General features: G+C 49.9%; 1 protein-coding gene across 4 annotated transcripts; it reads left to right on the top strand.

Annotated features, from left to right (window-relative positions):
- Nucleotides 1-2748: 2748 nt before the first annotated feature.
- nek8 (NIMA-related kinase 8) lies at nt 2749-12717 on the top strand. Of its 4 annotated transcripts, none has more exons than XR_015107459.1 (15): nt 2751-2960; nt 4570-4775; nt 4916-5148; nt 5244-5375; nt 5632-5840; nt 5946-6025; nt 6129-6310; nt 6598-6745; nt 7387-7463; nt 7679-7796; nt 7919-8069; nt 9008-9171; nt 10238-10390; nt 10462-10582; nt 11318-11460. XR_015107459.1 is itself a non-coding variant. In XM_086164532.1 (15 exons), the coding sequence occupies exons 1-15, from the start codon at nt 2914-2916 to the stop codon at nt 12181-12183; spliced, it is 2088 nt and encodes a 695-aa protein (XP_086020658.1). In that variant the 5' UTR covers nt 2755-2913; the 3' UTR covers nt 12184-12717. The 4 variants fall into 4 exon arrangements, 2 of the variants coding, with proteins under 2 accessions (XP_086020659.1, XP_086020658.1); XM_086164532.1 differs by lacking the exon at nt 10462-10582 and adding an exon at nt 12155-12717 and having other exon boundaries at nt 2755-2960; nt 11318-11476; XM_086164533.1 differs by lacking the exons at nt 10238-10390; nt 10462-10582 and adding an exon at nt 12155-12717 and having other exon boundaries at nt 2753-2960; nt 11318-11476.
- The last annotated feature ends 38 nt before the right edge of the window (nt 12718-12755 follow it).

The raw sequence follows: 12755 nt of genomic DNA, 5'->3' as shown, positions 1-12755 counted from the left end.
CCAGTCTTCAGGGGGCACGCCCCGGGACTCCCTCAGGTTGTGCAGAAGTTTTTGTCTGTTTCGGAGGGGTGTCGTTAAGTTTGAAACGTTTTCCAGCAGGCTGCGTCTGGTCAGCAGCGGTGAAGCGCGGCGGCCGGCAGTACCGAAACCCACCGCTGGGAGGCAGCGGAGTCCAAAGGGAGAAGCATCCAGGTCTTGTTTTTCAGGTCTCCTGATCCTGGAGGGCCTCAGGGGGCAGGTCACCGCCAGTCTCCTAAGGCTGCAGTACGACAGACGGAAAATGTTCATGCAGCCGTGCACATCCAAGAGCTCTTTCTGAATAGCTTCGCCTTTGTGATTGTATGTGTCCGGATTTAAAACAAAGCAGATAAAAGTGGCAGTAAATCATCTGAGTTCAAGGAGGAACTGAAGCGTCGGTAACCCAACACCCGTTAATGACATGCAACTTAACACTGAAGCTTGTGTTTCCTGGTCGCTGCCCGCGGTTGTTTCGTGGGAGTCTGAGAGACTGAGAGCAACTTCACAGCAGTAAACCTGCCATTCCTCACACCCGGGACTCCTAAAAGAACCATCTGGGGAGTTTTCTTAGGGCAGTCGCATAGTATGGATACTCCATACAATGGAGTCTAGGCGCGGCAGCGATTTCGGCCCGGCTAAACTCTGCAGGCGTGTTTGTGACGCGCATGTTTGCCTCAGCTTAAAAGCGTTTGGCTGGCAGGGTGATTTGTGTCCTCTGGGGCCTTGGACCGCAACACTTTACAGGGCCAGTGAAAACCCTAACCTAACCAAACCTTAACCCTAACCCACCTTACAGAGCCTGTGAGCACCCTAAGCCTAATGCTACAGCACCAATCAAAAGCTTTATGATTTCCTGCGTGGACACCGTAAATCGCCAAAGAGAATTGGACTCGGACCGGAAGTGCTTCACGTCAATTCCTGGGTGTAATGGGTCCTCTATCACGACGGAGAATGCGTGGGAGGAGTGAGCGAGCCCTGTGGCGGCAGGGACGGCTGCACAGGTATGCAGGCTATCTGAGAGCACACGGGGAGAGATAAGAGGCGGCGATAAGGCGGCCTCACCCGCCGCTTCCTGTCATAATGAGCGGGTTTTTTTACAGAAAACAAAGGCCGCATAGGTGCAGGCTCATACTTTGGGCTCTGCATGGGTTTGGCTCTCCTACACGGTGCATTCCTCAGCAATGACTCGCCGGCGTGCGGAGCACAAGGTTAGATATGTCACTCGGCTGGTCTGAGCAGTGACCGTCCTTAAGGAGCTTCACTACTGAGATCCGACGACCCTGAGAAAGAACGGCCCGTTGTCTGTTCGAGCGCTTCGTCGTCCTTATTTTCACGAGGACAAAAAGCACAATGACATGCATATTGCTGTTTGTGAGGCCCTATCGCAATTTCAGCTGGGTGATATCGGTGGAAGAATGTAGTTCAGCGCAGCAGAGAGCAGGCTTTGTCGCCGCACAAAGCATTTATCATCCCCAATGCGGCAAAGATGGGGGAAAGTGCTCATGCAGAGCTCTACCTGCTTATCTGTACGAGGGGAAGGCGCTTTATAATCACCGGCGTCATGATGCCATACTCTGCTATCCTCTGTCGCTACCTTTACCCGCCCCTTTGTCTCCCTCCACTTCCTCCAGGTAAATTGTCACCCTTCATGAATTATAGACTACGCTACGACCAAATAAATGCTTTGCTTTCCTTATGAAAGTCATCGTGACATTTCACAGAAAGAAAGGCGGTCTTACCAAATGAGGATAATCACTAAATTCACCTGGCTCTTTCAGTTTCCTGGTATTGTGCAAACCTGGCTCGCTGAAATATTTGCAAAGGGCCATCATCGGCAATAATAGCGACCGTTGATAGTACTTATCTCTGACTTCACAGAAATATGAGGGGAAACAAAAAAGTCCTACAACATCAGCCCAGTCCGTCTTGGCCTCAATGTGTTCCATGATGTTTTAAATTGAAATACAGGACGGTGAAGAAGTGGCCAATCAGCCTCTGAATGCAACGCGTTTCTAAATCATTCTGATTCGGTTTATTATTCATCCTAGAGCCTTCAGAAAACAACTGCCTGATATATAGTCAATAAGAGAGCAAGGAGATTTGTACCCACTTTGTTGAATCACTTCAATCATGATGTAACTGTTGCTGTATTTGACACCGATTTAAGTTATTTCCTTCGGGATTAATAAAGTTGTTCTCATCTCATCTCATCTTAAAGCGATGCCTTCCAACAAGCTTTTCCACCCTGACAAGTATCCTTCAAAGTCACGGAGACAAACTAATACTGTCATTCTTCTTATCGCTCACAATCTTATAAAATTCCTTTGTCGTTAACTGTCCCATAAAGTCATGGTATTCTCCAGTGATGGCCACCGTGACCATGTTATCCACGGCCCGCTCCTTTTCTCTTTGTGAACAACCGAATGTACCCCCACATGCCCTGACCTCCAGGGGAAGCTGTCTGAGGCAGCAGGCTGCCCTCCTCTTCCTTCTTCTCCTTCTTCTCCACCCCCTCCTCCCTCTTTCCTCTTCCTCCTCCTGTTCCTCTCCCTTCTTCCTCTTCCTCCTCCTCCTTCTCATCTTCTTCCTCTTCCTCCTGTTCCTCTCCCTTCTTCCTCCTCCTCCTCCTCCTTCTCATCTTCCTCCTCTCCTCCCTCTCTCCTCTTCCTCCTCCTGTTCCTCTCCCTTCTTCCTCCTCCTCCTTCTCATCTTCTTCCTCTTCCTCCTCCTCCTCCTCATCTTCCTCCTCTCCTCCCTCTCTCGTCTTCCTCCTCCTCTTCCCCCTCCTGTTCCTCCGGCAGCGGAAGTCGTCCTGTCCTGTTTTGATCCATACGGTTTGCCGTCGAGCCGGACGCGTTGCCTGGAGACGGTGGAAACGTTTGGTGTTCCGTCGCGATGGAGAAATATGAGAAAATCAAGGTCGTCGGAAGAGGAGCTTTTGGGTAAATGCCATGTTTGCTGAAGCGTTGTGTCACTCACCCCTTTCACTCGGTCGTAAACTGCTAAATAAAAAGGACAACGACAGGCGTTCACGGTTACGGAGACAGCAGGGCCCAACTTTGGCCAACACATCGGGGCTGCCGAAGCTCTTAAGTGCCTCATTTTCACACAGTTGCATTGAAAGTTTGTAAAAGAGCCATTTCATCACTACAGCACAAATGTAGGTGTTTAGCGATGTGCCTCAAAACAACTATCTGCTGTCTAGCTCGTTCCCATTCGGTCTCCTAGCAAAGTTAGATGACATCCATTTGCTAACGTTAGCTGCTAACCAGCTCCATTCCGACTGCATGTAATGAAGCAGAAGCTAACGTTAGCTGCTAACCAGCTCTAGTCGGCTGCATGTATTGAAGCAGAAGCTAACGTTAGCTGCTAACCAGCTCCAGTCCTACAGCATGTATTGATGCAGAGGCTAACGTTAGCTGCTCACCAGCTCCATTCCGACTGCATGTAATGAAGCAGAAGCTAACGTTAGCTGCTAACCAGCTCCAGTCCTACAGCATGTAGTGATGCAGAGGCTAACGTTAGTTGATAACCAGCTGACTCAATTTCTTTCCTGTTCCTTTGCGTTGAGACTTGACATGAGATTTAAAAGGTATCTTGCATGATAGAACAAGTGCAGGACAACATGGTCCAGCTGCATTTAAAATTACTATAAAGATGGTCTAGTAGCACAATGAATCAAATATGTAATTAAGTGAAAGGGTGTAAATAATAATTGTGTATGTCTTCATTTGTGGTTGTGTCTCATCCCTTCGCCCAAAAACAAGCAGGTGAAGCTTCTAACTCCAACGCGTCTCTATAGGATAGGAGAAATAAGTCTGTCTCGTCTCATTTGTACAGGCCTTTGACGGAAAGTGCTCTATAAATATATGTATTACCATCCCTTACTGATTAAATTTCGGACCTACTGAAGGGGAGTACAAGCAAACCTCATTCGCACGCAGCGAGTGAAAACATTACTTCGCTATGGAAAACAGGCAGTGAAATAGATTTCAACAGTCAATGTTCCCCTCCTTCTTCAGAAACTAAGCCATTTTAATTCCAAGTTCTGCAGCTGAACTTCAAGAGTTTTGTTACCAGTGTTATCTGTAACATGTAATCAACTAATGTTCATGTTCCTGCTTATCAGGAGACATGCAAAAGTGTTACGTTGACTCTTGGACTTTTTAGTGCCTACTCACCAAATGTTATTTTCAAAAAGCAGGTAGATGAGATAGCTCTCATTCTCAATGATGATTGAACATAAATAAATGGATCTATTAATACACGCATAAGGATTCATGATTTTATCGTGTGGATCAATTTTTTGCCCCCCATAGTTGTTATCTTGGTTAGATCATATCCAATCCACCCTTTAAAGAAGACCTTTGAATAAACTACTGTGAGAAACGCTGAATGTTTCAATCTTTTATTCTTTGCTTGTATCAAAACTGTGAGTCTAGCCAAACCGATCTCCATGCTAATATCACTTACACTGAGCTAGCACTAATCTCCCCCTCCATCCGACGTCTTTACGTAACAAGTACATCTAATTTGCCTTATTTTTTGCAGGATTGTTCATCTGTGCCGTAGGCGTAGTGACGGCGCCTTTGTCATTCTAAAGGAGATCCCAGTGGAGCAGATGTCACGAGATGAACGCCTGGCCGCACAGAATGAGTGTCAAGTGCTGAAACTGCTCAACCACCCCAATATCATAGAGTACTATGAGAACTTCCTGGAAGACAAAGCACTCATGATAGCCATGGAATATGCACCAGGTCAGCTTACCGTTGTATCTCATTCCACGAACCCCTTTTGTCCACTGTTGTACATTCCAACCAGGAATGCTCGCTTCCAAAGACGATCGCTCGACCTCCTAAGTTACTGCATATGATGGGGATTTTTTTTTTGTTGACAGGTGGAACGTTGGCTGACTACATACAGAAGCGTTGCAACTCCTTGTTGGATGAAGACACCATCCTTCACTTCTTTGTGCAGATCCTTCTTGCGTTGTACCATGTGCACAACAAGCTAATCTTGCACAGAGACCTTAAGACTCAGAATATTCTTCTAGACAAGCACCAGATGATTGTCAAAATTGGGGATTTTGGCATCTCCAAAATCCTTGTCAGCAAAAGCAAAGCCTATACAGTGAGTTGAGTTCAGTGTGTGTCTCAGTTACTTCAGCCAGGATATATTTCAGGATGGATCTTGAAGCGCTTAGTGACCTCTTCTTCAATCCGCAGGTGGTTGGGACGCCATGCTATATCTCTCCAGAGCTATGTGAGGGAAAGCCTTACAACCAGAAGAGTGACATCTGGGCTCTGGGCTGTGTGCTCTATGAGCTCGCGAGCCTGAAGAGAGCCTTCGAAGCAGCTGTACTGTTTGTTTATGAATCTGTGTTTGGTATTTGTCCAGCTTGTCTAGTAAAGGGGCACGTCATCTCAGCCGGCATTTTAACTGCTCTTAGCACTTAGAGGAAACATTCTCCACTTGGTCGTCTTTGGTGATCAACCCCAGCCCGTTGCATTAACCGCACCGGACAGCCGACTCCTTGGATTGTCAAGATCGATCGCTTGCTCGACACAAGAGTCTGTCCCCTCGTTGATAACGCTTTTTCTTTTTGACTTTTAGAATCTGCCTGCCCTCGTTCTGAAGATCATGAGTGGTACATTTGCCCCAATCTCTGACCGGTACAGCCCAGAACTCCGCCAGCTCATTCTCAACATGCTCAATCTGGATCCATCCAAGAGGCCTCAGCTTAATGAAATAATGGCTCTTCCCATATGCATCAGACCTCTGCTTAATCTCTACACAGACATAGGCAATGTCAAGATGCGCAGGTTAAGCCTTAACGTATAACCTTATTCATGACTGCTCCGACAATCGGACCCATCACTATCACTTGTTATTTTGGCTCCATCTTTTGGTCTCTCCCCTTTCGCCAGGATTGAGAAACCCTTGTCTGCAGTGCAGGCGGGTCCACAGGGTCGGCCGGGAGGAAGAGTACCCGCCGGCCGCTCCAGGGGTGAGGCCTTTCGCAGCATAACTTGTGCACGGAACATGTTTGAGGAGTTGGGTCGGAATGCTGAAATTGGTCATTTGGGCCACGGCTTCTCTGCTCACTACAGACGGATTGAGTTTAGCCGCAGGGAAAATACACTCCCTCCCCCTGTCGTCGGTCTACACCTGGGGTAGCGGCATCTCGGCGCCGCTCCGCCTGCCGATGCTCAACACCGAGGTTCTCCACGTGTCTCTGGGCCGCACTCAGAAGATGGGGGTGACCAAGTCAGGACGCCTGATCACCTGGGAGGTAGCACACCTTGAAGGAACACCCTTAACAACTGGAAACGGTGCTTGATGTTTGACGCTGTATGTCCTCGAATTTTCATCCGTATTTATATATGTCGAGAGAGGTTTAGCAAAAAGGGAGAGTAAGTCAAAAGTCAAGGGTTGGATCCCAGACTGTCCCGTCACTTTATTTATTTTTTTTTTTACTCGAGAAGCGTGTTTTCCAGCAATGAGTTACATTGTCATGACTGCCATGGAGACAAAGGCCCTTTGCTGACACCAGCCCCTCATCGCCGCTCATCCTCACAGGCTCCATCGGTTGGGTCGGCCGAAGCCAGCCTGCCCGGCGTGGTGGAGCAGATGCAGCCTCAGTTCATTTCACGCTTCCTCGAGGGTCAGTCCGGAGTCACCATCAAGTCCGTATCCTGCGGTGATCTTTTCACTACCTGCATGACAGGTTGGTGCGTCGTCCATCTTCTGCTCGCAACCAGAGATCACGTCTTTGCCAAGAGAGCGTGACCTTGTGCTCTGCTTTCAAAAACACTGTTCATTCTCCACTTCGGGCAGCACGTACGCATAAGTCCTTGTGATGGCATGCATCCCAGAGGATGGCACGGGGTTTCTTTCAACTTGTCTCTGAACGTAATCAGTTCATCTGACATCTGACATTTGGGGCGGCATGGCGCAGGAGGTAGAGCAGTTGTCTTTGGAATTGAACATTCCTGGTTGGATTCCCGGCTCCGAGTGTGTCGAAGTGTTGGTGAGCAAGACACTGAACCCCAAACTGCTCCCCTGGCGCTGGTCGACAGCATGCCTACCGCTCGTGGTTCCTCCATGATGGCTTCATTGCAGAGAACGAATTTCCCCACGGGGATTAATGAGTGATAAATTATTATTATTAATGAGTGATAAATTATTATTATTGTTATCTGACCCCGTGTGGTCCCGACACCTGGAGAAACAGATCTTGTCGTTCTACAGAGGACTGGTTATATTGCTCAGCTCGGCGGCCATGCTTCCACTCTGGAATCCCTCTCGGCGGCGTCCTCTCGGATGCACTGGCACTAATACGCCAGTCCTGTTGTTCTAAATTTGCAGACAGGGGCATCATCATGACTTTTGGAAGCGGCAGCAATGGTTGTCTGGGACATGGGAACTTCAATGATGTAACACAGGTACTTGCGCTTCTATGAACATTAACACTTTGCACTTTATCGTGTTCACATTTTAAAGGCGCTTCGGTCTTATACTTGTAGAAGTAGAAAGAAGATTCTGTGACAAATCGGACTCCGGCGTGTAAAAGGATTTGAACGCCGAGGGAAAAATACAAATAAAGAAATCTGGCGGTACCTCCTGGTTTTTCAGTTTTCGTGTCTGTCCCGGTTTTCAGCCCAAGATAGTGGAGGCCCTCCTGGGCTATGAGCTGGTTCAGGTCTCCTGCGGTGCTTCCCACGTTCTCGCCGTGACCAATGACAAAGAAGTATTCGCCTGGGGAAGAGGAGAGAACGGTATGATGAATGAACTGTTCCTCATCAAGATGGCTCATTTGACATCACCGCGCTCGTTTTGCTCTTCATTTGTGTGACAGTCACATCTTGGCACGCCCATTGTTTATTTGTCTTTCTGTCAGGGCGCCTGGGGCTGGCCACTCAAGACACACACAACTCACCGCAGCAGGTCTGTTTGCCCGTGGAATTTGAGGCCCAGAGGGTGGTATGCGGAGTCGACTGCTCTATGATTATCAGCACCCAACTCAGCTTCATGGCATGTGGAAGCAACAGGTAATTGTGTTTTTGTGATGTGCAAATACAACTTTCAGTGTAATGGACCACAATGAGCTAATACATGGCAGGCAAAAGAAATAAACAAGCGACAGCGATGGCAATGAACAACACAAACCAAAATACTCACACCAAACGAAGCAAATATAGGAGGCATAAAAGCAAATCTGCCATGAGCTAATATTTCAAATTTCCTACATCCTCCACTGTCCCCGAGTTTGATCGGAGAGTTTGACATTTTAAGCACAGTTCCTGGAAAAGGATTGTGTCATTTCAGCTCTTGAGTTATATTCCTTGAATTTGAATTCAACCGTGTGAATTGTGAGAGGAGGTCCACGAGACCCTCCGGAGGACCGTCAAAAACGACCGGCTATCAATTCTTTTATGGCTTAGGAAAATACCCTTAGGACACCCTAGGATTCATCTGTTAACCACAAGGAAGCGAGTGAGACGAACCAGCACCGGGCTCAAGAGAAACCTTGGGGGGGCAGGCTAGAGACCCTGTCTGTCAACTGTACCTAGGTCCAGTAATCCAGGGAGAGGCATTTGGCTGAAACCAGGATATCCCAACGTAGCTGCACACTGGGATCGGTCCTTGTGGGACGTGTTTTAGATACTGGGGGGTTTTGTGGCAAAAGATAATACAAGAGGCAGCGGTACGGAGATCTTTGTCATTTTTTTTTTTTTCCAAAACCTGTGCCACAGCATTCTCCTGTCAGTTTCTTCTTCCTTCTCGCTAATCCGAGTATCAGCGAGGCCTGGAACTACATGGCGTGGAGTGCTCATTTTAGATGCTGTGGATCCTGCAATCCTCTCGACGAAAAAGGAATCTGAATAAACCCAACATTTATTTCAGGATTTCAATAACCATAAGCCTTGATCTTGAAACACTTCTTTCTTTAGTTCTTTAAAAACTTTTCCTGTTTTGCTGCTTTTAGGTTCAACAAGCTTGGGCTGGATAAGATAACTGCTGGAGAAGAACCAAGTCCCGCGGATCAGGTGGAAGAAGTCCATGCCTACACTCCCGTCCGCTCAGCGCCGCTCAGCACTGAACGGATCGTTTACGTGGACATTGGAACGGCCCATTCTGCTGCTGTCACAGGTGACCTGTTCCTGTCTTCAGCTATCCTCAGTGTGAAGTCCACCTCTGACGACGTTCTTGTGACGGCGAGGCCAGTCTGCGGGACTTCCTTCACAGTGATTAAGAAACGGCTCTGTGATTTCTGTGTCTCCATGGAGTCTTTGAAAAGGCTAATATCTCTTATTTTCAGCCTCCGTAAACCAGGAACACGCACCTTACCGCAGTGCTCTGAGAAGGAGGAACTTCATGTAATCTTTGGTGGACAAAGCTCGTCTTAAAAACAGATGGGACCAATGACCTACTTTCAAGCATTTCAAATGATTCCACAAAGCTAACCTGGCATCGCGCGACACGTGGGAAGCCTCGTGGTGAAAGGATGTCATTTGCAGAAATGTCAGGCGTGCCCCGGTAGCTGGAGCTTTGCGCAGCCAGAAATACCCCGCGTTGCCCGGCCGCTGCTCACACAGGTGCTGCACGACAAGGGCTTCTGCTACTTGAAATGAGCGGAAATAAGGCCCTGTATTCTAACACCGCACATGAATATACGGCCTTCATTCCGTCCTCTTCTCTGGGCTGCTTCCTTCAGGGGCTGCAGCCAATCACGTGCCTCCATCTCGCCCTCTCCTCTCACACCGACCGGCTTCCCGTCGTCTCTCCCTCCATCCGGAGACCTCCTCTCTGGCTTTCCTCCTGCCCGGCAACGCCGACCTCCGCGTCCTTCTAGCCAGATCTTCACCGTCCCCCGCGGTCCATGTCCGAACCCTCTCAGCGTGACTTTATCACTCCGATGGACTCCTTCCTGATCCTCTCCATCCTCCTCACCGTCAAAGAGGAACCTCCACATCTCCATCTCTGCTGCCTCCTGTCTTCTCCCCAGTGTCTCCGAACCAGGCACCGTGGCTGCTCCCACCTCCACCTTCTCTGCCTTTCCTTTCACTCCGCCTGATGCTCTATTCTCCATCCGTTCGCGCCTGCTTCCACGCGTCCCTCCGCATCTTCTCCACCCTCTCCGTTGCTCTGGACCGTTGAACCTCATTACTTAAGCTCCTCCACCTTCTGCCTCGTTGTGTGTCCTCGATCCTTCCAGAGAGCGGTCAGTGTTTCACCTTTGGCAGCAACCAGCACGGCCAGATGGGCTGCAGCACTCGCCGCAGCAGCCGAGTTCCTTACCTGGTTCCTGGCCTGCAGAATATCACCATGGCTGCCTGTGGAGATGCTTTCACCTTAGCCATCGGATCTGGTTGGTAACCGTTTTTCTTCTAGAATCTTGCCTGTTTTGAAAAAAATTGGTTAGATTTGTTTTCACCGCAGGTTGTGGCTTTACTGCCCGCGACTGTTTCCGGTGAACACTGGTGGCTCACAAGCCTTCGCGCCTCCACCACTTTTCCATCTGAACTCCAGACATCCGAAAGCACTCTTCGCAACCCCGCAGGTCTATCGCTTATACTTCCTAAGGACCGGGACAACCTCACGGAGACATATTCGGAAAACAGATATGTGATGATCTTGCTTAGATGTCGCCGGTTCCGGGCGCCTTTCTTTCCCCTTCGTTTGCGACAGACACCTTCCGTGGCAAACAAAGGGGAAACATGTGTGACTCGAACATTGCCCCGGCGGTGTTGTGGTCGCAGCTGCTGAAGGAGGCACGGGCGGATCTGTATGTCTGCCGGGCTCTGCCTTCTCACCCTCGGCGATGTGAGCTCAGATTCTGGGAGAACTCGATTAGTGTCACTGCTCCAGATATCGGCACAGCTTTGCAAACAACGCCGTAAAAAGGTTCAGATCTCGTTAATTCCGACTTTTTGTCGACTGAACTTTGACGTTTCACACCAGAGGACTCGTGAAACATGGCCAAGTGAGGGGAAATATAAACCGTACAGACTTCTTTCGGTGTAGTTAATGGGACAAAACTTGCGAACGGGGTCCTTGAAACATGTGGGTAACAGATGTGTGTGTCTTTTGTTCTTCTAGCTGAGGGCAATGGTAAAGTTTCATTTAGTTTCCAGTGACGGCCCCCCGCCCCCCGGGGAGAAGCCCAGCAGTGCCAGGCCTGCCTGGAGGTGATCTCTGTCCTGAAGAGGCTTCCAGAAGGAGCCGTGGTGCCGGCGTGCAGGACGTGTGCGTCCCGGGGCCGCCGCATGTCTGACTCCGCATTGTCCTTCCGCAGACGGAGAAGTGTTCACCTGGGGAAAGGGAGCCCGCGGACGCCTGGGAAGAAAGGAGGAGGACTCCGGCGTACCCAGGGCCGTGCTGCTCGACGAGAGCCCGCCGTTTGCGGTGACATCGGTGGCTTGTTGTCATGGCAACACCCTGCTGGCAGTGAAACGTAATAGTTTGCTTATTACCTTTTGTTCACAAGCGCTGCGAGATGTTTGTCCGCCGCCGAACGGCATCGATCCCCGGATGAGAGAGAGGCTCAGCGCGATGATTTCAACACGAGCCGTGTTTCTGCGTCGAGCCATAAACGTTGTCCTGTCCGTCAGGCCCGACCGCCGCCGTCCCCGTGGACGGAGATTTCATCTGGCTGTTTGAGCGGGTTTCCGATAGTTCACAGAAAGTAGCACGAAGGCCGGGGACGAGTGCATGTTGGGCGGCCCCCGGCGCCCGCCTCCCTTTCCCGACGCAAGGGGTGCAAATAGGCAGATATTTTGTGTCGAACTGGATACCGGCGCAGGAGGGATTAAATCCCTCTGCGGTTCAAATCAAAAATAGAGATAGATTTAGATAAGATTAAATGACATCACAATTTAATAAGTAACAGAGATGTCGTTAATCCGGCGTTTAAACATTCCTGGCGGCAGGAGGCCGGAGGCGGGTCATCGGTCCCGGAGGCGCCGCTGTCCGTGCAGACTGGAAGTGTTTGGAGTGACTCTCTCCGAGGACTCTCCTGCGCCCGGGACCGGTCGGCGTCAGGGCCCTCCCCTGGACCATCAGCACGACTGGTTCTGAGAGCTTTGTTTACGGCCTCCATGCTGACGTCCTGGTCTCCTCTCTCCCTCTCCAGCTTTGCTTGATGAACCCGTCCAGAGATGACCTGGTCCGAACAGTAACAGAGGTGGAGGCCATTCGGACCTCCCGCGTCCAGAGGCCTTTCCGTTCCTTGTCATGGTGGGGCAACTGCCACCACATCACCTCCCGGGGTCTCCCTCTCCCACGCTTGCCTCCTCTGGGAACTGAAATGCCATCGCCCCGCCGATTTGCCCCGACGGGCCCTCGCCCTGCGGCTGCATCAGTCAGGGGAAAGGTTTGCTTTCATGTGGTGACCCGTTGTCTTCTCGCTGGCACCGCCGACCACAAGAAGCCGGAAAACTTGTAGTAGCTTCCATCCCTATTGAGCCACAGAAGGAGATACAACAGGCAGCGGTGTTCAGCGGTCACATTGGGCCTCTTCAGATTAGTCCTTAGACTGTCCTCCCGGCAGCAGTCGTGGACCCGCCACGTGACCAGGCACCCATCCGGAGACGTGGCCTTCGTGGACTTCTTCAATGCTCACGATGTTCCAAGGAAACGGCCAAAGGCACTTTCGTCCAACGATATCAACAATAATACTACTAATATTGATGATAATACTTGTGTGTTGTTCTGAGGGTGCACCTCTACATTAA

The sequence above is a fragment of the Fistularia commersonii genome, chromosome 18 (assembly GCF_037954325.1).
Source record: "Fistularia commersonii isolate RoL2024-O1a breed Wild chromosome 18, RoL_Fcom_v1.0, whole genome shotgun sequence".
Taxonomy (NCBI): Eukaryota; Metazoa; Chordata; class Actinopteri; order Syngnathiformes; family Fistulariidae; genus Fistularia; species Fistularia commersonii.
This window is presented reverse-complemented; position numbering and strand designations above follow the sequence as displayed.